This window comes from Podarcis gaigeae, assembly GCF_964106915.1.
Source record: "Podarcis gaigeae genome assembly, chromosome: 12".
Lineage (NCBI taxonomy): Eukaryota > Metazoa > Chordata > Lepidosauria > Squamata > Lacertidae > Podarcis > Podarcis gaigeae.
Window position 1 is genome coordinate 10696137 of NC_139688.1, and position 22091 is coordinate 10718227.

The following is a 22091-nucleotide window of genomic DNA, read 5'->3' on the forward strand; positions in this document are numbered from 1 at the left end:
GCCTGGAGAAGAGGAGGTGAAGGGGTGATATGATAGCCATGTTCAAATATATAAAAGGATGTCACATAGAGGAGGGAGAAAGGTTGTTTTCTGCTGCTCCAGAGAAGCGGACACGGAGCAATGGATCCAAACTACAAGAAAGAAGATTCCACCTAAACATTAGGAAGAACTTCCTGACAGTAAGAGCTGTTCAACAGTGGAATTTGCTGCCAAGGAGTGTGGTGGAGTCTCCTTCTTTGGAGGTCTTTAAGCAGAGGCTTGACAACCATATGTCAGGAGTGCTCTGATGGTGTTTCCTGCTTGGCAGGGGGTTGGACTCGATGGCCCTTGTGGTCTCTTCCAACTCTAGGATTCTATGATTCTATGAAGAAACAGCCCATATGGTCTCCAGGTGCGCCACTATTTCTGACCCTACAAATGGCCACTCAATTAAAAATGGGGCTCTGGTTAAAAATCAGTTACCAATGAGAGGTGGGCAAGAAAAGGTTCCTGCATTGCAGGGGGGTGACCCTCGCGGTCCCTTCCAACTCTGCAATCCAATGAGAATATATTTGGACTCCCTGCTCCAAGCATGTCATTCTGAATGGCAGGTACAGTCCTGGCACTCACCTGTATGGGGAAGATTTTGACTGCCACGTAGTCATTCATCAGCTGAGCTTTCCAGACGCAGCCGAAGCGGCCCCTAGCCTTGATCTCCAACAGCTGCAAGGGTTTAAGTCCAACCAACGGAGAAGGGGGTGGCAGACCCGGGTCCTGCAAACAAGGTGGGGGGGGGCGTGATATAAAGAGACAAGTTGGAATTTGGGGACATTTTTGTTTCAGGTACGACCAAATGTGGGTGTGAGCTCTATCGGGCCTTTTCCCATACCCAATAATGCTAGAAAAATGACTACTGTAATTCGCTCTATGCGGGGCTGCCCTTGAAGCTGTCCCAGGAACTCCAGCAAGTGCAGAATGCTGCAGCGAGGCTCCTCACGGGGTCTCTGCCATGGGAGCATATTCACCCAGTGCTTTTCCAGCTGCACTGGCTCCCGGTGGAGTACAGGGTCAGATTTAAGGTGCTGCTTTTGACCTTTAAAGCCCTTCACGGCCTAGGACCCTCGTACCTACGGGATCGCCTCTCCTGGTATGCCCCACGGAGAGCCTCAAGGTCCATAAATAACAACACCCTAGTGGTCCCAGGCCCTAAGGAAGTTAGATTGGCTTCAACCAGAGCCAGGGCCTTTTCAACACTGGCTCCGGCCTGGTGGAACGCTCTGCCTCATGAGACCAGGGCACTGCAGGATCTGATTTCTTTCCGCAGGGCCTGTAAGACAGAGTTGTTCCACCTGGCCTTTGGCTTGCAGCCAATTTGATTCCCTCCCTCCCTCTCTCTTTTTTCCCCTCTTTCTTTTCCTTCTCCTCCTGCGATGAGGCTACATTTTAATATTTTAATGTTCCATTATTTTAATGTTGTATTTTATTTTTGTTTTTTAAGCTGTAATCATTCATCTTGTTTTTATTATTGCTTGTAAGCCGCTCTGAGCCCGGCCTTGGCTGGGGAGGGCGGGGTATAAATAAAAATATTATTATTATTATTATTATTATTATTATTATTATTATTATTATTATTATTATAAAAATGCGACCTGTGCTGCTGATATAAGTAGTACGACTCATGCAACACGGCAACTAATATACACACAATAATTATACATTCTTTATCAATCTTCTGAGAAAAATACAAAACCCTGTGCAAAGCCACAGAAACTTGCAAACTACCCAGTCTAAGATGAACTTACAATGTCTGATTTCAATAGATTTTTCAAATGCTTAAGTCTTTTGTTTTCTTTATCTTTTTAGACAAGTTCATGAAGATACCAACAAAAGGTAAGCTCGGTGTTGTTCACAAAAAATGTAATTTGCCCAAGTCTCCAAACTGTAAGTGCTCTACGAATACAAAGCCTGACCTTGGTAAGGTTTAACACAATGCATTTGAAAAGGACTAATATGCCATAACACTTAAATGTATCCATCTGTACACTTTCAATGCTAAGGAATGGCACTGGCTTGTTTCTGAACCTCAAAAGTCTGATTCAGTAAAGAAAACAATGAAAAGAAATAAAAGAAATAATTCCACCACCACCCCCTTCCAGCGTTTCAGTTGACTGGCTTTAGCGTCATGCATTAGCCTAACTAAAAGTGTTAATTCAAGAGGAAAATTAGGCCAATGCAAACTCAAGCAACTTTTCACCCAACAGTCACAGAACTTTTAAAAAGTAATATTCTGTATGAAATATTCAAGGTTGTTTTGTGGCGACTATGACACTTTTTCTTGGCCATACCTAAACCACCCTGCCTTCCCCAAATTACGTTTGCAACAGAATACACGGAGCCATTTTGTATGTGTGGGGTTTTTTTTAAAAAAAACCAACACAGAACAAACTGGGTGGAAAGGTCCGTTTAATCCACCATTCGGCCAAGTAGTAGCCAGTTAAGACACCTCTGGAAAGCTCACAAACAGTGCTCAAAGGGACACTTTCCTTCTCTTGTTTTTCCCCAGCATCTGGTCCTCAGGAGGTAAGCAGCCTGTATTCATGGGACTGCGCTAAGTTAAAGGCGCTTCGCAGCATACTTATTGCGCGGTCAAAACATTGCTGTGCAAGCAGAAAGGCAAGTACATTACTAAAGGTACTTATGCCACAGGTTGCACAACAGCAACCAGCTGTTGCACGCGGGGAAAAGAAAACCACGTGGCTGAAGACTGTCGCGCCACAGATTCCACAGCAAGAACCGGCTATTGCGCGAGGAGAATCAGCTGCTTCTCCCCTCTTTATCTGCCCAGTTCTCCCTTTCTAAATCCCGTTTGCAGAAGCAGTTTCTGCAAATGCTTAGCCGCCTGAAACCACCCTTTGTTTCCCAGGTGCCCCTTGCTTCTTGCCTACCTCACTGATGTCGACGTGCCCGTAGGGGGGCTTGCGGTGACGGTACATCCAGAAAGCAAGGAGAATGGCGATGGAGAGGGCAATGATGGGAAGCAGAGAGTAAACCAGGATGTTGAGCAGCGAGAGGCTTGGCGGCGGAGGCTCATAGACCACTGGAGGAAGAGGAGAAACAGTAAGGATCCCAGACAGGGTAAGAATTGCCTTGCCGCTTAAGACGAAATGACCGTTTGCTCCAGCATCCCAAGGCAGAATTCCATCATCCTGGTTGGATTTTGGTTCTTAATTTATTTTAATTTGTTTCTTGTGTTTATATCCCCAAAGCAACCCTGTGAGGGTAGCCAAGCTGAGAGATAGTGGCTGCCTCCACGGTCACTTATGGCTGAGTGGGGATTTCAGTTTATACAGAATGTAATAGGCTATTAATATCTGCATGCATTAATAGGATAATAACACTCTATCAATTTTATATAACACTGTATAGGAGTTTATTACATTGCATTTTTGTTTATGCACCTCTTTGTTCTCTGTTTTCCCTCACACACACACACACCCCGTTCTGCCCTCACAGGGGTCAGTTATTTAGTGATAACAAATCTGCGTATTAGTATTAGGTTGAAGGAATAACAATGCTGCCCCTTTAAGAAAAGATAGTGCCTTTTCCCCCTTTTGAGACCCCAAGGCAGGTTGGGAAATGTAGGCACAGCAATAGTCTGCTTTCTATTGGCTCTGTCAGAGAGCAGGAAAATACCTCCCTCCTACTGGCTCTGGCCAGAGCAGGAAGAAGCCTCCCTTTCTCCTTTGTAATCTAGTGACAGCCTAGTTATGGCAAAGTCCAAGAAGAAGGGTGAACTCACTTCATCCTTACAGAGCTCCACAGAGAACTTCATTCAGAGCCATAGAACAGCCTATTGGAATGCAAGCAATATTTCTACATGTGCCTTGATTATCTTCAATAAATCTATGTATGAGAGCTTTGTGGAGTTTTGTTAATACTATCAGAAATCTCCAGACAGAGCAGTAAGGATGAATGAATGATGCGCTCTCTTTCTCCCTAACAAGAATTTGCAACTGAAAGTGGTTTACAAATCAGCCTTCCCTTTGTGCATGTGAAACCAGCCCTGTTGGTCTCCCAGAGCAATTTACAAATGCAAACAAGGTTCTCAAAGTATCAGCCTGCAAGCTCCCTAGTCCTGGGATTCTCCCTACCTACACTCTGCATTGAAGAAAAGTGCACCCTGCTTTCCCTAGCAACTCTGCAAACTTATGCAACCCAGTAACTCTCCTCACCCAGCAAGCCTTCTCCATTGCAATTCCACTGAAGTGCTAATTCTCCACTGCAAAGCCCACTTTTCCATTGCAAAGCCCATGTACCTTCTCAAACAGCTAAGATTACAGGAATAAAACCCTCGAGAGAAAGCCACACCTCATCTAGTGTTGAGATATGGTACCGCAGCCTTCCAATTATAAGTGTATTTGAACCAGATTCTTAAAGAAAACGGGAGACCATTCTGAAAACACAACCAAACAGGGGATGAGACGGGAAGTAGCTTCTGATACAACTAATGGTGCCACGGGGTCTTCAGGTCAAAACAGACTTAGGAAGCTGACCCTCAAAATGAGAGCTACCTTAGATGAACAGAAGGCAAATCAGCTAAGGCGGCTTGACAGAGGCTGGGAGAGGTTGAGGAAAACATTCTGGAGACTGATGGTGCAACACTCCTGGGGAATATGCCTCACCAGAGGACCCGCTTGGCCAAACGCCTGGTGCAAAGGACATCTTACACAGATTGCCTCTCCGCCATTTTTGCACAACTACACCCCAGTGATACCTGCGATGAGTGGCTGCATTTCAAGCAGGTGAACGGCCGGAGGGACTCCACTTTCCATGAGGCCATGAACTCTTTGAAGGGCATAAAGCAGTGGTGTCCAAACGTTTTTCAAAGAGGGCCAGATTTGTTGAGATGAAGGGCCGTGGGGGCCAACCAAAGTTGTTGAGCTTTCTTTCAGGATTGAAGTTGTTGAGCTTTTAGGGTTGAAGTTGTTTTTTTAGGATTTTACCTCAGGGTTAAATAAACTGCCACAGGGGCCGGATTAAGCCGACCGGCAGGCCAGATTAGGCCCCGAAACAGACTTTGGACATGCCTGGCATAAAGGAACAAGAAGCAGTGCTTCTCACAGAGGCTGACAAGACAGCTGATGAACCAGAGCCGCATTCTCAAGGCAGCGGCCTAGGCTTCTCTGCTGTTAAGGTCTTGCTCCAACTCCATCGCAAGTTCGTCAGTAGTCACTTCAGGACGCCACTCCTCACAGCACAAACACTCTCCTTGTTCTCACCGCTCCTCGCTGACAGGGAGCTTTCACTCCCACTCTTACGCCAACAGATCGTCTTATCCATCCAGAGCATCATGTATGGCAGATGAAGTAACCCTCACGAAGGACGAGGCAGCAGCTGCGGGAAAGGGCGTCGAATTCACCAAGAAGGAAGAAGTCTTGAGGAGAGAAGCTGCGGCGCTTGAAGATAAGCTTCATACCTTGAAACAAGAGGCAGCAGCTGCACAGGTTGTTGCTCTCCATCACCCTCATCTTAGATCGATCACCAATCAGATTCCAAATCTGGATCCCAAGGCACCAATTCTGCTGCTAAAACTGCTCTGACCTGATTTTGTGCAGTGAACCAACTTCCACCAATGTGGGCCTCAATGTCTTCAGACCTTGGAGCGTGGTTACATGCAAGACAAGCTAACAGTAAGCGCTGGGCAATTCTCTTGACGTGTTTGAGTATCCGTGAGTTCATGGCACACTTCCTCATCAATGCCCTGAGAAGATTCGTAGCCATACGTGGGCCTATCAGACTCCTCAGGTCTGATTGTGGCACAAATTCCGTGGGTGATTTCTGCATGAAACCCTCAACATGCAAATATGTTGCATCGCCCCTTCCAGTCACTACACACCATTACCTCAAGTTAAAGGTAAAGGGACCCCTGACCATTAGGTCCAGTCGCGGACGACTCTGGGGTTGCAGCGCTCATCTCGCTTTATTGGCCGAGAGAGCCGGCGTACAGCTTCCGGGTCATGTGGCCAGCATGACTAAGCCGCCTCTGGTGAACTAGAGCAGCACAAGGAAACACCATTTACCTTCCTGCTGAAGTGGTACCTATTTATCTATTTGCACTCTGACGTGCTTTTGAACTGCTAGGTGGGCAGGAGCTGGGACTGAGCAACGGGAGCTCACCCCGTCACGGGGATTCGAACCGCCGAGCTTCTGATAGGCAAGTCCTAGGCTCTGTGGTTTAACCCACAGCACCACCCACGTCCCATAACTCAAGTTAGAGAAGATAAAAAGAGTCCTGCTATATCAGGCCAATGGCCCATCCTAGTGCAGGATCAGGGGGTGGAACGTCCTGCTTTGCCACCTGAGGCGAAAGGAGCAGCGTCACTTCCCCCTGCCCTGTCCCTCCCACCATACCTGCTCCCACCGGCCCTTCTTCTCTGCCCAGACTCCTGCAAGTTCGGGAGAGATTGTGCCCGATCTGAGCAATTTCGGTTGTGATTTTAGCCAATGCTGGCGGCACTTCTATGCTGGCAGCAGGGCACCCACAGGGCAGCCACCCCAGGGGCTTCTGCTGCCTCTGGCCTCTTCCTCAGTCTGTTTAATGGCAGAACCGGCTGCGTGTGGCATCCTGTCCTCCGTGGCCAACCAGCAAAACAACTCTCTCCCTGCCTGTGATCCCCATCAACTATCACCCAGGGACATGCTGTCTCCAACAGCGGAGGCAGAATGCAGCCATCACGACTAAGCTTCTAGTTGGGAATAGCTTCCAATGAACCACCTGGCTAAGTTCAAGGTGCTGGTACCAGTGTACAAAGAAGCACTATACTGCCTGGGACCAGGATCCTCAAAAGATCGTCTTGCCCTTCATATTGATCACTATACTCTGTAGGGGAGGACCTCCTTGCAGAGACCATCTCATCAGGACTCCTCTTTGGTGAGGGTGCAACCTTTTGGAGCTCCTTCCCATTACATCTCAGACAGGCGTTGTCTCTCTGTCCTCTTTCTGGCGTATGCTGAAGAGCTTCCTTTCCCCACCTATCTTTCAGGTGAAGATTTTTTCTACCCGAGTAGAGTCTGCATCAGTACTGGCCTTTATCTTGCATACAGATGGACGCTTTTGCTCTTGGTGTTTTTCACAGTTACACTGCTAGATGAGTTTAAGTGCCCCGAGTTTTAAGGGTGCTGCTAATGCAAAGTTTCACCTTGGAGACTTAAAAAAAATGCACTTCAAAAGGACTATAATGTGTTGCTCGCAAATGGTCTGAATGCTACTGGATCCATCCGTGCAATATCAACGCAGGGGGAAAAGGAATTACTGACTCATTTGTTTACCCCTAATCTGATTCAGCAAGAAAAAAACGAAGGAAGAAAAGAAATTATTTTCCCCTCCTGCATTTCAATTCGGTTGGCTTTGTCGTTACATGTTACAAAGCGTTATTTTGAAAGGGGGAAAATATCACAATGCACTTTGCTCTAGCTTTCTGTTTGTGGCCTTGCTCGCTTGGATTGGATTTGGATTTTAACAGAGATTCTGAATTCTTGTTTGTTTCAAGCCACCTGATTATTTGGCTAAGCTGGTTCTGGGTTGGAAAACCTGGCTTGCCCAAGTCTAGCCTCTGCACTGGGGGAGGACCGTAGCTCAGTGGCAGAACACCTCCCTGGGAAGCAGAAGGTCGCAGGTTCAATCCCAGCATATCTGGGTAGGACTGGGAGAGACCCCTGCCTGAAACTCTGGGCTGCCCCCTGGGAGTGAGAGTAGACCATGCTGAGCTAGATGAATCAACAGATCATTATTCAGCAACTTCCTATCTTCCTCAGCACCACCACTTACTATGCCAGCTGCCATTTGGCCAAGAGCTAATTGAGATACTTAGCTAAATCTGTGTAAACCAGACTATCACAAGCGTTCTGCCTGCAGTGATGCACCCCAGAAATCCTGCCAGAGAGAAAAGGAGCACATTTCTTTTGCTCCACGGGTGGAGAGAGACTAGCGTGCAATTCACTTCACCCAGAAGACCGGGAAACAACTAAGCAACATTCTGTAGAAACTTAAAAATTTTGAGAACTCCTCGACTCTGCAATATGAAATGCCACTGCTCTAATTAGGTTCGGTGTTCTATTGCCGAGCCAGGAATTCAAGGTTAGCAGAAACCCACTGAAGTCGGCTTCCAATACAAAGAGTTTTGTTCTTGATAAACAAAAGCCTCACCTTCTGGGCCCGTAACTTCGGGTAAGTGAGTGAACTTTTCATTGCAGTAGTTTCCTTCGCAGCAGCAGAAAAACACTTGTGGGCTCTCTTCTGTGGCCACACATTCCTGCCTATATAGATAAATATATACAGCAAGACAACACAAAAGAAAATAAGATAAAAGTCAGTGGATTCTTATATTGCCCTCAGAAGAAAGGTGCACAATGAATTGTCTTTATCCTATTTAATGCCGGCTTTCTGCTGTATTTTGCCAATCCACCGAACCTTTTGTTATAAGGAGGCAGAAAGCTCGCCGCATGAGATCTCAAGAGCCCTTTACGCGCACAGGAACTTTGCAGAAGGGCGAGTTAAAACTCTTAAAGGTATAGCTTCAATATACAAGTTTCGCTCCAATATCCTTGCACTTTGAGAACATGTACATGCCCACATGTTGCTTCCCCCTTGTGTTTCAAAGGAAACAGGCAGAAGGGACAAGGAACCTTTCCAACACTACACAGAGCCACTGCAGCAATGTTATTACGAGATGAAAGGCCAGGGCTAAGCTACCTGAAAAGGCCAGCTGCCCCCATGTTTCTTCCCCAGAGGCATGTGCAGAGGGGTAAGGGACACGAGATGGCCATGGCTGTTTAACAGCTTCTTTCATGGTGCCATTAGAACATTTCCCAAAGTTAAGACACCATACTTTGGCCACCTCATGAGAAGAGAAGACTCCCTGGAAAAGACCCTGATGTTGGGAAAGATGGAGGGCACAAGGAGAAGGGGACGACAGAGGATGAAGTGGTTGGACAGTGTTCTCGAAGCTATCAGCATGAGTTTGACCAAACTGCGGGAGGCAGTGGAAGACAGGAGTGCCTGGTGTGCTCTGGTCCATGGGGTCACGAAGAGTCGGACATGACTAAATGACTAAGCAACAAAGACACCATAAGCAGCAGTTTGGGGGTTTGCTTGCTTTTTTTTTTTAAAAAAAGCAGTAATTTACAGGTGGAACTTTGCTGGCAACGAGCTGAATGTCTCCTCTCTTGTGGCAGATTGCACCAAATCCACCTGTAAATGATGCCAGTAAATGCCTGCCAGCACAGCATTGCCGCAATTAAACCACACCTGTATGAAGGCGGTTGCCGTCCTCTGCCTCAAATTATTGTGCTACAAATGATGTTTGCCCCCAGAGCTCGGAAAATTCCATTTTTCAAAGGAACCCGATCTCGTTCTCGAGTTAAGGAACAAGTTCCACTTTGCGGTTGTCCCTTTACAAAGTGAACTAGTTCAGTTCATGTTCAGTTCACGGTTCAATTCAAGTTCATCCAAATGACCCTCGGAAACTTCAGCATTTGGTGATCGTTCAAAGGATTTAAAAGCCTAAGAAGAAAATCAAAACTAAAGTGGAATGTGAGTTGTTTACTTTCCCCTTAAGCTCTAAGGCCCGAAGAGTCTAAAGAATAGTTTTTTTAAAAAAATGTAAGAGAATGAACTTGTCTGTATCCTCCTTCCATTATTTCCTCCATCCTGCAACAAATTAGTATTTGCTGTTAGCACAATTATGGTGTGTGTGACACATTTGCGTTTGAATACTCAAGGGAGAAAATGTGGGTGAGTGGATCGTTCACCACTGCACACCTGCAATTTGTTATTTTGCTACAGGAGAAAGGGCTTGGCAGGTAGCTTTTGTGGGGATAACCCTGTGAATTCAACGCCACACTTTCCCCATATTACAAAATAGGCGTGGAGACTGAGTGCGAGAAGGCAGCAGCCTGACCAAGACTATGCAGCTAGCTCACTGACTGAACTCAAATTCTGGACCAGGGATGTCCTATCTTAAGATGCTACTTAACAACGCTGCACCAACTCTTCCACTTATCAATGGTTGCTTTTGGAAGTGTATAGACTAAACGCTTCAGGGAAGCAAAAATTACTTTACGATCTTTCCGAACCACAGATTTTCCTTCTTCTGCAGCAGTCTGACCTGCTTCCCCTGGTCAAGTGATGATCTGAGCCAATGTGATAAGGGAGAATGATTTGTGGCAACCTGCTTCCTGTGTGATGCTATCGAGCAATGAGCTGCAGCTTATCAGGCAGCAAGCTCTGAGCTCATTTATAAGTTATGCCCGTCGATTCATTTGCACAAATAGCTGCTCACACTTGTGGCCAATGCCTCATGTAGGAATTGCAGTTGGCTCCAGGAGCTCTGTACTGATGGAAAGGAAGAATGAAGACAAGAGAACAGAAACCTTGGGTAACTACCTCAAGCTGTCTGTAACGGAAGCTTTTTGCCAACAAATTTCCCTGCAGTGCCCTCTGCCCTTTTTAAAAAGATTTGTTTTCCCTTGTTTACTTTTTCTTTTTTCCCCTCTTTGCATAACTTCCAAAGAGGATTCAGTCAGTGGCTACTGATTATATCAGGCTTCCTCAAACTCAGCCCTCCAGATGTTTTTGGCCTACATCTCCCATGATCCCTAGCTAGCAGGACCAGTGGTCAGGGATGATGGGAACTGTAGTCTCAAAACATCTGAAGGGCCAAGTTTGAGGAAGCCTGGATTATATGGACCATAGCATAGTGGCAAAGCATCTGACCTGAACGCAGAAGGTCCCGGGATCTATCCCTGACGATTATTTTATTTAATTAAATAATAACGTGTGCAGAGGCAGGAGGCCAAGATGACCAAAGGTCTGGAAACCAAGCCGGATGAGGAACGGTTGAAGGAGCTGGGTATATTTAGCATGGGAAAGAGGAGAGCGAGAGGGAGATATGGTAGCCATCTTCAAATATCTGACAGGCTGTCACACGAAGGATGGAGCAAGCTTGTTTTCTCCTGCTCTGGAGGCAGAAGAACCAATGGCTTCAAGCTACAAGAAAGGAGATTTTGACTAAACATCAGGAAGAACTTTCTGCCCGCAAGAGCTGTTTGACAGTGGAATGGTCATCCCTCGGGAGGTGGTGGCCTCTCCTTCCTTGGAGGTTTTTAAGCAGAAGATGGATGGCCATCTGCCATGGATGCTTTAGTTGGGATTCCTGCATTACAGTTGGGTAGGACTAGACAAGCTTTAGGGGGTCCATTTCACCTCTATGATCCTATCATCATTAAATGTTCATCCCAATTATCTTACTCCCATTCTCATTGTCCACCTTTTCCTCAGGGCTCAGCCTGCACCACTTCCCAAAAGGAGAGGGCAAACTCAGGGTAGCTCAGTGGCAGATATTCTGCTTTGCAACCAGGAGGTTGACAGGTTCGATTCCCAGCACCTCCAGGTAGGGCTGGGAAAAAGATTCCCTGCCCGAAACCTCGAGAAACTGCTACCAGTCAGTGTAGACAGTACTAAGCTAGATAGACCAGTGTTTTGACTGACCCTGTGTAGGGCGGCTTCGTGTGCTCCTAGGAACTGTTTCTGCTCTATTAGTTATAGTCCTCCTCTTTCAGTTATTGTTTATGGTTGGATGCACATCCTAATACAGTGGCACCTCAGGAACCAGACAGAGGGCCTTCTCGGTAGTGGCGCCCGCCCTGTGGAACGCCCTCCCACAAGATGTCAAAGAGAAAAATAACTACCAAACTTTTAGAAGACATATAAAGGCAGCCCTGTTTAAGGAAACTTTTAATATTTAATAGGTTATTGTATTTTAGTGTTTTGTTGGAAGCTGCCCAGAGTGGCTGGGGGGGACCCAGCCAGATGGGTGGGGTATAAATAAATTATTATTATTATTATTATTATTATTATTATTATTATTATTATTATTTTACATACGCTTCAGGTTACAGACTCCACTAACCCAGAAATATTACCTCAGATTAAGTACTTTCCTTCAGGATGAGAACAGAAATCGCGCAGCAGTGGCGCGGCAGCAGCGGGAGGCCCCATTAGGTAAAGTGGTCTTCAGGTTAAGAACAGTTTCAGGTTAAGAACGGACCTCCGGAATGAATTAAGTACTTAACCCGAGGTACCACTGTACAATACTGGCCCGGGGAGAAAGCCCTCTATACATTTCGGAAGTCTTCCAAAGCCTTTGGCTGAGGGTGAGCAAAAACTTGAGTAATCGAGGGACAAGATACAACGCATGTGTATGTGTGAACAGGTGCACTGGGAAGGCAGAATGAAAACAGCCGCTCTAAAAGCAGGGCCATTATCACCCTGGCTAAGTGTGCTTTTCTGCTCCAGTAGGCAGCTCCGAATGACTAAGTTCTCCTTTTCTGTGGCACGTGGCTCTCCGAAGAACACGCTGCTCTCCACGTAATTGTACAGAACATTTCTCAGGGCACGCCAGAAATTATCGAGCATTTACTGTGTGAAAACACCCAGAAGCTCCTTAGCTTCCTGGATTTCACAACTGCGAGGAAAAGAAGGCATTTAACGTTTGCTCTTGTATGTAGATACACCAAATTAAAGGAGTTGAAAAGATGGGATTTAACAGGCCTGCAGTCATGTATATAAAACTGCTCCTTGTTGCTGCAAAGATGGGAGCCTTCCTCTATCACAACCCTTTCTGGTCCCCAGTCTCCAGGTGTTTTGCGAACTTTCCGCTGGTATTCAGGCATGGGATAATTTGATGGGGCAGGCTAATAAACTAATTGCAGCTACTTTAGTATAAGGGTCCCCAGTTACATGGCAAATTGGGCTTTTTGAGCACTTGTGCTTCCAAGGGCGGGGAGAGGCCAGCAAACAGGAAGTGATGTCATAAAGCAGCGCCGGATTTAAGGCGATGTGGGCGGTTCCCCTGCACAGGGTGCCAAGCTGAAGGAGAGCAAAATAATAGTCAATAGTAATTATTGTAAAAATGAGAAATATCTAAGGGGGTGGACCAAATTTTGTCCTTGCTCAAGGCATGTTAGCAAAGTACGCCCCTGTATAGAGGGGAGGAGTTTGGGTCATTTATTAAGAGGGATAAGGAAACCGTGGCTCTTTCAGACGTTGCTTGACTACAACTCCTATGATCCCTGCCCACTGGCCATGCTGCATAGGGCTGATGGGAGTTGGAGTCTAGCAACATCTGGAGGCTTGCATGTTCTCCCTGCCCCCATTCTCATGGGATTTCTTTTAGAGGAGGGTATGTCAAGCAGAAGTGGCAACAATAGATGCTGGCATTAGATTACTCGCCGTCATCATAATTTATTCCCATTTATAGAAGCAATTCATATACTAGGTGCGCTACACGTATAAAAAAAACCACCTATCGCAGCAATCCATAAATTAAAGGCGACCAAGAAATACGCAGCAGCGCAAGGCTTGAGATGAGGGGAAAATAATGGCAGGAGCTGTGGGGAAAATAAAGGACATTATACTGGTCAAAAGATGAGGAGCAAAGAGCCATCCCACCACCACACCCTACGAGACTGGGAAGAGGAAGGGAAGCTTAAGTTGGTAATGCCAACTGGAGAAATTTCTGGTTTCTGTAAGAGCAGGAGGAGAAAAAAGACTCTGAGAGGGAGATCGTGTAGCATGGCTGATCTGCTAACTGCCGAACAGCAATTTAGAAGGCTGAGCAAGGCAGAGAAATGACAAGGAACATAAACTAAATTAGGAAGATTTTAAAAAAGGGACGTGCGGGAGGGGGTTGAGAGCAACATTGCCGGCTAACAGATGCAATGCAGAAATAGGAAATGAATGAATTGCAGAAAAAAGCAGGGCGGGGGAAGAGAACGCTTAAGCCCTAGGCAGATAAGAGAAACTGCAGGAACAGAGGGAACTGCCTTATATAGAGTTAGAACCAATGGTCCATCGAGCTCACTATTGCCTACACGGACTGGCAGAGGCTCTGCCAGGTTTCAGGCAGAGGACAGTCCCAGCCTTACCTGAAGAAGCTGGGATTTGAACCCAGGACCTTCTGCTTGCAAAGCAGGTGATCAACCACTCAGCCATGGCTCTTCCTCAGATGTCAGCGGGAACAGGCTGAGACTACAACCCTAAACATTCTTATCTAGGAATGATTCTTGTTAAAGTCATTGTGGCTTATTTAAGGGTGGACACATATAAATTACCGTATTTTTTCCTCTATAAGACTCACTTTTTCCCTCCTAAAAAGTAAGGGGAAATGTGTTTGCGTCTTATGGAGCGAATGCAGGCTGCGCAGCTATCCCAGAAGCCAGAACAGCAAGAGGGATTGCTGCTTTCACTGTGCAGTGATCCCTCTTGCTGTTCTGGCTTCTGAGATTCAGAATATTTTTTTTCTTGTTTTCCTCCTCCAAAAACTAGGTGCATCTTGTGGTCTGGTGCGTCTTATAGAGCGGAAAATACGGTACTCCTGCTGAGATGGGGTTTGTGTGTGTATTTGGAAATTAACTAACTGTGAATGGAATGAACAGAATTGTCAAGTTGCAGTTAATATAGTAAGAATTGTAGGTGTCAGCTGGCTGGTATTTTTTTGTTTGTCTTTTGTTCTTTAAATTATTAGTGAATAAAAAAGTATTTTAAAAGAATTTTTCTTTTCTTTTCAAAACCAGTCCATTTCAATGGCTACTACCAGGGCTTATTTCTCTAGCCAGAACTCAGTGCTGGCACCTCTCAGGTTGGTGCCATTGGCATTATAAGAGAACAAGGGAGGTGTTCAAATAGAGTTCCAGCACCTCTTTTTCTATAAAAATAAGGCCCGTATAGTTAAAGCTATGGTTTTCCCAGTAGTGATGTATGGAAGTGAGAGCTGGACCATAAAGAAGGCTGATCGCCAAATAATTGATGCTTTTGAATTATGGTGCTGGAGGAGACTCTTGAGAGTCCCATGGACTGCAAGAAGATCAAACCTATCCATTCTGAAGGAAATCAGCCCTGAGTGCTCACTGGAAGGACAGATCCTGAAGCTGAGGCTCCAATACTTTTGCCACCTCATGAGAAGGGAAGACTCCCTGGAAAAGACCCTGATGTTGGGAAAGATGGAGGGCACAAGGAGAAGGGGACGACAGAGGATGAGATGGTTGGACAGTGTTCTCGCAGCTACCAGCCTGAGTTTGACCAAACTGTGGGAGGCAGTGGAAGACAGGAGTGCCTGGCGTGCTCTGGTCCATGGGGTCACGAAGAGTCGGACACGACTAAACAACAACAGCACTGGATAAAAAAGTGTTTCAGCCACTCTGAAAACTCAAGTGGTTGTGTAGGGTGGATGGCAAAATTTGCATCCATTGCCCCAAACCCTTTTGCCTCTGGCCCCGCCCAGCACTGACACGTGGCCCTCCAGATGAAAAGAGGCAGGAGCCTCCCCAACCTTCCAGCTGCTATAAACAAAGCTCCCAGCCTGAGCGACTTCATGGCTGAAGCTGCAAGCTCCATGGACTGGGGGGCAAGGGACCCCCAGGCACACAGGTAAGAAGGAGCGAGGAGTGTGCTGGTTCTGCCTGTGTCCTCTCACCTGTCGTAGCAGTTGAAGTCGTCAAGCCAGCACCCTTTCTTCACCAGTTCGATGGAGCCGGAGTTGTTTCTCCAGGAGGCGTAGCAATGGAGGCGTTTGTCCTTCTCCCCTTCACAGCGCTCCACCCCACTCTGGTTGGTCTTTTCCAGCTCCCAGTTGGCATTGTAATAGATGCATTCCCGGGTCTCGGCCTCACCATGGCCTGGCCCTGCAGGGGAGAAGAAGAAGAATAATAATAAATAATAAATTTTTATTTATACCCTGCCCTTCCCGCTTCAGGAAACCGGGCTCAGGGCGGCTAACAACAAATTTAAAACACTTAATTGATGCTACCAAAAAAACCCAGCATAAAATACGGTATAAAACGTAAATAACAATAAAATCAAAAATCAATTTGAGGAGAAAATCCATCCAATAAACATTAGGGCTAGCTGGCTAAATTAGTCCCACTTGGGCCAGCGAGGAGACCAGGGGAGAACCAGCTGTGGGATTCCAGAGTGGGCGATCTTCACAAAAAGGAGAGGGGGAGGGAAGGAAGGGGAACAAAAGATCAGGCCAGGTTCAGATTGAAAGCCAGGTGGAATAGTTCTGTCTTACAGGCCCTGCGGAAGGAAGTTAAATCCTGCAGGGCCCTAGTCTCATGGGACAGAACATTCCACCAGGTTGGAGCCATCACTGAGAAGGCCCTGGCCCTGGTGGAGGATAATCTAACTTCCTTAGGGCCCGGGACCTCTAAACTATGATTATTTATGGACCTTAAGAAGCAAAATGGACGTCGCTTAATGACAACAGCCCCTGGGTATGTGCCGTCACTACCGCATACTTAGCAAGAGGGACAAGACAGCCGTACCAGCACGCTAAAGTTCGCTTCATCTGATGCATCATTTTTTGTAATCCTTGAACACTTACGGAATAATACATTTTCTACAGTGCCGCTTGGCTATTGTTTCAGCTCTGCTATAAGCCATAGCTAGTTGGCTGCCCCTTGGATTGCAAAGATACCAGAGCATCGGCGTTTAAGTTATGCCTCCAGGTCAGGCATAGGCAAACTTGGCCCTCCAGATGTTTGGAACTACAATTCCCATCATCCCTAGCTAACAGGACCAGTGGTCAGGGATGATGGGAATTGTAGTCCCCAACATCTGGAGGGCCAGAGTTTGCCTATGTCTGCTCCAGGTCCTCTGTGATGCTATGTTTTTTAAAAAAAGCATGAAGGCTTGCCAATTGGCTTACTGAGAAGGAAAATTTACTTGCAATATTCTGCCCAACCAAAGTGTGATGAAGCCTAAGGGGTTTAACTATTGACACCACCAACTCCTCCACAGCTTCCTACTACAGAGGAAACATGATGAGGAGCTATAAGCTTCAGAAATAAATAGCACGAGCCTCTTCCGTATGTATTTAATAAGGTGTCCTTTGTACAAACTGCACATACTACGTTCATCACAACAGAAGATCCTGCTGCCCAGCAGTTTCACAGCAGCCAAACAAACATACACACTGCGTTGTTTTTTCAATCTGAAGAAAAACAGGGATGCAAAACCTCAACACTTATCTCAAACCTAGAAAGACGCACAAACCTTACAGTTCCAACAACACACAAATGTTGAAAGCTGCAGCGCGCGCACACAGACCACCCACCGTTTCTCCTCCTCTGTTCCCCCCCCAAAAAAACTGCAAATGATTAAGCAAAAAGTAGGTAGTATACAAAAATACGCATACTCCACCACTGCTCTTTCTTACCACTAATATTAAATTAAAAGCCAAGGTGCTCAAATTAGTGATTGCATTGTTTTCCAGGCTAGCTACAAAGAATGCACTTCATTGAGGATTGGCTGAGTGCTGCAATGACCCGATTGACAAAAATGTTTGCAGAGCTTAGGTAAAGTAAAGGTAAAGGGACCCCTGACCATTAGGTCCAGTCGTGACTCTGGGGTGGCGGCGCTCATCTCGCTTTATTGGCCAAGGGAGCCAGCGTACAGCTTCCGGGTCACGTGGCCAGCATGACTAAGCCACTTCTGGCGAACCAGAGCAGCCCAGGGAAACGCCGTTTACCTTCCCACCAGAGCAGTACCTAGTTATCTACTTGCACTTTGACGTGCTTTCGAACTGCTAGGTTGGCAGGAGCTGGGACCGAGCGACGGGAGCTCACCCCGTCGCAGGGATTTGAACCGCCGACCTTCTGATCAGCAAGTCCTAGGCTCTGTGGTTTAACCCACAGCGCCAGAGCTTATCCAACTCCAAATAGATGCGGGTCAAGAAAGAGTGTGTGGCTTTGAAATTCCTAGGTTGTTGGTTTTTTTTAATTGCTTGACATTCTCCTTGGGAGGGCTGCTCCCATCGTGATTTTTAAAGAAAGGTTTAATATAGCAGCATTCAAACTGGTCCCGCGGTCTATCTAGCGAACCCATGTTGCCAAATCCCGATTCAAAACCGTAATAGGAAACTGCATATTTATGATGCAAGTTCAATGGGGCTGTAATATTCCCTGGCAAACGGCATCCATTATGCTGCTTGCAGCTGTGCTATTTTGGGGGATATACAGCAGCAACTACAGCTTCCTTAATCAAGACATCTGGCAACCATGGTATTATCCCACTTTGTCCTTCAGTCAAAAAGAGAGGCCATCCTGCTGTCAGATGTTCAGGAGTCGGAGTATCAGGTCAAAGCTCATGTGTGCTTGGGAAGCCATGCAAAAGACTGCTGGAGATTTAGGAGCAGAGAATGCTACCTTCTACTGAGTGAGACCAATGTGCATCTAAGCTCAGTATTCTATGCTGACTGGCAGTGGTTTTCAAGGCAGAGAATATACCGTATTTTTCGCTCTATAAGACGCACCAGACCACAAGACGCACCTAGTTTTTGGAGGAGGAAAACAAGAAAAAAAATATTCTGAATCTCAGAAGCCAGAACAGCAAGAGGGATCACTGTGCAGTGAAAGCAGCAATCCCTCTTGCTGTTCTGGCTTCTGTGATAGCTGTGCAGCCTGCATTCACTCCATAAGACGCACACACATTTCCCCTTACTTTTTAGGAGGGAAAAAGTGAGTCTTATAGAGCAAAAAATACGGTAGGTGCCTGGAATTGACCCTGAGACCTTCTGCATGCAAATGCAGGCAAGATGCAGGGAAGATGCTCTGCCACTGAAATGCAAGCTTTAAAAATGTGTTCAATGTCAGAAAAAGCTGCAGCAGGGTCAGAATCCACAGGCAATGCTTCACCACCCCTTCAGTCAATACAGCAGCCTTCCCCCCCCCCCCACATCATGGGGAAATCTTTTTCTCTGAGTCGGAGGATGTTCATTAGATCTATATATAAACCTGAGCTAAAATTCAGAATCCTGAGCCACGAAACCCCAAGTGTGCTGTCAAGGGAGGCAGAACCCTGCAGCCCGTGAAAACTACACAAATTTGCATCTATCTCCTCGCCTTGCATTATTTATTCTCTTGCAGCTCATCATAGGGAAAGTAGAGAGAGCTTTCCAAGGTGCTAATGTACCGTTCCAGCCTCTGACAACCTTCCTGTTTTCTGCATTTTTCCAAGGCACAGCCTACACCCAGGGCTGGCAGAAAGAAGATCAGGATCTTTTTGGTAAAGTCAGCTAAGTAGTCTATAACTCCCAATTTTGGAATGCCAGCAACCACAGCAAGGAGAAGGCTTTGGTCTCACACACTTAACTTGCCTGATCCATGAGCAAGTTGTATATCTCTGAGCCTCGGTGTTCACAAATTGTGAAACAGGGCCTTTCAATTGAGACTACGGACACAAATTTGCTATCGTTAAAACTGGCTGACCATCATAGTTTCTGCTGGGGCTTCCCCAGCCCCTCTGTCTCGCAGGAACTCAGATGCAAGCTTGTACTTATATATTCAGTCAATCCTGGCATAAGCTCATGGATTGCAGTAGCAAAAGCTGGCCATGAGGAAGTGACGGGTGAAGGCAACAGCCGGTGTCTGAAAGGTGCAGCAAGACTTTTTTTTTTAATAAGCTGGCCCTATCGGAAGCACAGCATCGTTTGGGCTCTGCGTCAGGATGCACAATGTCCTGGGCCAGGACTGGTAGCAGGGAAATGGCTCCAGGGTCATTAGTTCAGACCCCACATTGGGCAGACGATTCCTGCATTGCAAAAGGGGTTGGACTAGATGACCCTCGTGGTCCCTCCACCAACCTGACAATTCTGTGATACTATCACCATGTCAGCATGAGCAAATAGTACCCGAAAATAGTACAAAAGGTTTTTTTACAAAGGTAACAATATCTTTGCTGTTGTCAAGTCTCCTCTTGATTTGTATGTTGCTATTTCACGAAACACACAATTAACTGGCATTTATTTATTTACTTGCATATCCAAGGTTTTAACACACTTTCTTTAAGAAAGGGTGCACCTCTCAGAAAACGGTTAAGGATAATTATCTGGCAATCGTTTTGTGCCTTAAGCTCCTGCGCACAGTGTGGTTTTGTGGCAAGCTTTGCCCTCTATAGTAAAACTCCTTTCTCCCTCCCCTTTCCAGCTTCATTCATTCATTCATTTTAAATACCGCCCTATACCCGGCGATTCACAGAACAAAATCAAAATATAAAACCACAAAATATATAATCAAAATTAAAAAAACAACCAAATAACCCCCCCCCCCAAAAAAACCCCACATTTTAAAAGGGCATAGAATGAGATAAAAGAAATTGGAGACAAGGAAATTATTCAAAAGGAATAAGGCCTTTATTACATTTCTTTTTCCCAAGCTGCTAATAAAAGGCAGGCCTTGAGATGCAGAGAATGTGTTTAAAAGGACACATTATAACTAGCTCACACTGGAGGGAGGATGAAGTGAAGATTCTATTTCTTTGAACAATCTCAATACTTTTTTTATGAAAAGGGCTTGCTGCTTCTTTTTTTTACAAAGTATTCCCAACCACCACCAAAACAACAAAGGATTTAGGATACTGTATTCAGTTGCTGAACATGGCTTAAGCCAAGAAAGAGAGACCATCAAGTGAGGAGTGAGGGGGAAAGCTTCCATGTGACATTACACAGCCTGCTAAAGTATGCAATGCTTTTGGACTGGGAAGTCTGGGGTCCCAGTCTCCGTTCTTCAAGGAAACTCACTGGGCAGCCTTTGGAAAGCTGCTTTCAGCTTCGGGGAGCTTTTCACCAGATCCTCTTCTGCAGATCAGAGGCGAGACACATGAAACAGCCATCACCAAATGAACAGGAGATGAGGGTTGCAAAAACTTGGAAGTCAAATAAATCCAAACTTCTGGTTAAGTCATTGGAAGAATAAAGGGGGATTCCATGTTTCAGCACAGATTCCAACACAGGAGTTGTCGTTTACAGCAACATGTAAGAACAAGATGAGCGGTACCTATTTATCTACTTGCACTTTGACGTGCTTTCAAACTGCTAGGTTGGCAGGAGCTGGGACCGAGCAACGGGAGCTCACCCTGTCGCGGGGATTCGAACCGCCAACCTCCTGATCGGCAAGCCCTAGGCTCAGTGGTTTACACCACAGCGCCACCCGCTTCAAAGGAGGCTGCCCATTGCATCCCTGCATGAATTGTCGTGATAGTTTTACCTCCTTCAAATCAGACATGTGCCAAGATCAGTGTCTCATAGAGAAACATGGGCAACTGTTGCTCTCGGTTAGCCTTTGTGGCTGTGAGAGTTAAGTGCTCCTCATATCCAAAGTACAGTGGTACCTTGGGTTAAGAACTTAATTCGTTCCGGAGGTCCGTTCTTAACCTGGAACTGTTCTTAACCTGAAGCACCACTCTAGCTAATGGGGCCTCCCGCTGCCGCCATGCCGCTGCTGCACGATTTCTGTTCTCATCCTGAAGCAAAGTTCTTAACCTGAGGTACTATTTCTAGGTTAGCGGAGTCTTTAACCTGAAGCGTCTGTAACCCAAGGTACCACTGTACTCCCAGCCAAGGAAGTTCTTCTCCTACATAGAAGCAGTCATTGCTCTTCTCCTCTGGTTCTTGGGAGACAGCAGGGATTCAACCGCACCACCCCTCACTTGAACAGCCCCTTCCAACGCTTTTTACACATCCTGTGCCCCACACCTCTGCGGCACCAAACCCCAGAAATCACTGGTCCCCTTTCCTGGGTGTCAGCCCCCCGACCCTTTGCCTCCACCACAACTCCTCAGAGCCCTGCCACTTCACCTCTCAGATGTTTGTGAAAGATGCTGCCTTATGCGATCTGGACAGGGGCACCCCAGTTCAACAGCCATATGCAGAACCCCTAAAGAAATTCATCAGGGAAGAAGTTTCAGATCTGCTCTGAAATGTGCTGAGTCTACCAAGACTGACCCCCCTCCAGAGCTCCCCTATTGATTCTCCTTGACATTTTCAAATACCACAATTCCAAATTCAATTTGGTGGTAATTTGGTGGGGGTGGGGGGGTGGAGGGACGACGTAATGCATATAAGCAGGCAGGAAGGAGATGAAGTCCAGAAGGTCAAGTACCGGGCAAACTATGCCCCCCCCCCCAAGAACGAAGCTGTGCTTGTTTTCCTTTCTTTGCACCCTGTTCCACCTGAGAAATCAAAGCTCAACAGCTGGCAGCCGCCTTGGCAGGTTGA

At 46.4% G+C, this 22091-nt stretch overlaps 2 protein-coding genes across 3 annotated transcripts in view; one reads left to right on the forward strand and one right to left on the reverse strand.

Moving 5' to 3' along the window:
- LOC310827694 (uncharacterized protein) overlaps positions 1-21021 on the forward strand; it is a 940809-nt gene extending 919788 nt beyond the window's left edge. The window contains exon 3 of the mRNA XM_083704042.1: positions 20866-21021. The gene's annotated coding sequence lies outside the window, so the exon portion shown is untranslated. The remainder of the gene's footprint in view (positions 1-20865) is intronic.
- Positions 1-22091, reverse strand: part of ACVR2B (activin A receptor type 2B) — a 140492-nt gene that overhangs the window by 34783 nt on the left and 83618 nt on the right. For both annotated transcript variants that reach the window (XR_014556492.1, XM_083704230.1), the window contains exons 2-5: positions 15513-15720; positions 8186-8295; positions 2925-3076; positions 610-753 (exon numbers count right to left, since the gene is read on the reverse strand). Coding sequence is in view for 1 of the 2 variants with exons in the window: in XM_083704230.1 (XP_083560356.1) it covers positions 610-753; positions 2925-3076; positions 8186-8295; positions 15513-15720 (614 nt within the window). In the remaining variant the exon portion in view is untranslated. The remainder of the gene's footprint in view (positions 1-609; positions 754-2924; positions 3077-8185; positions 8296-15512; positions 15721-22091) is intronic.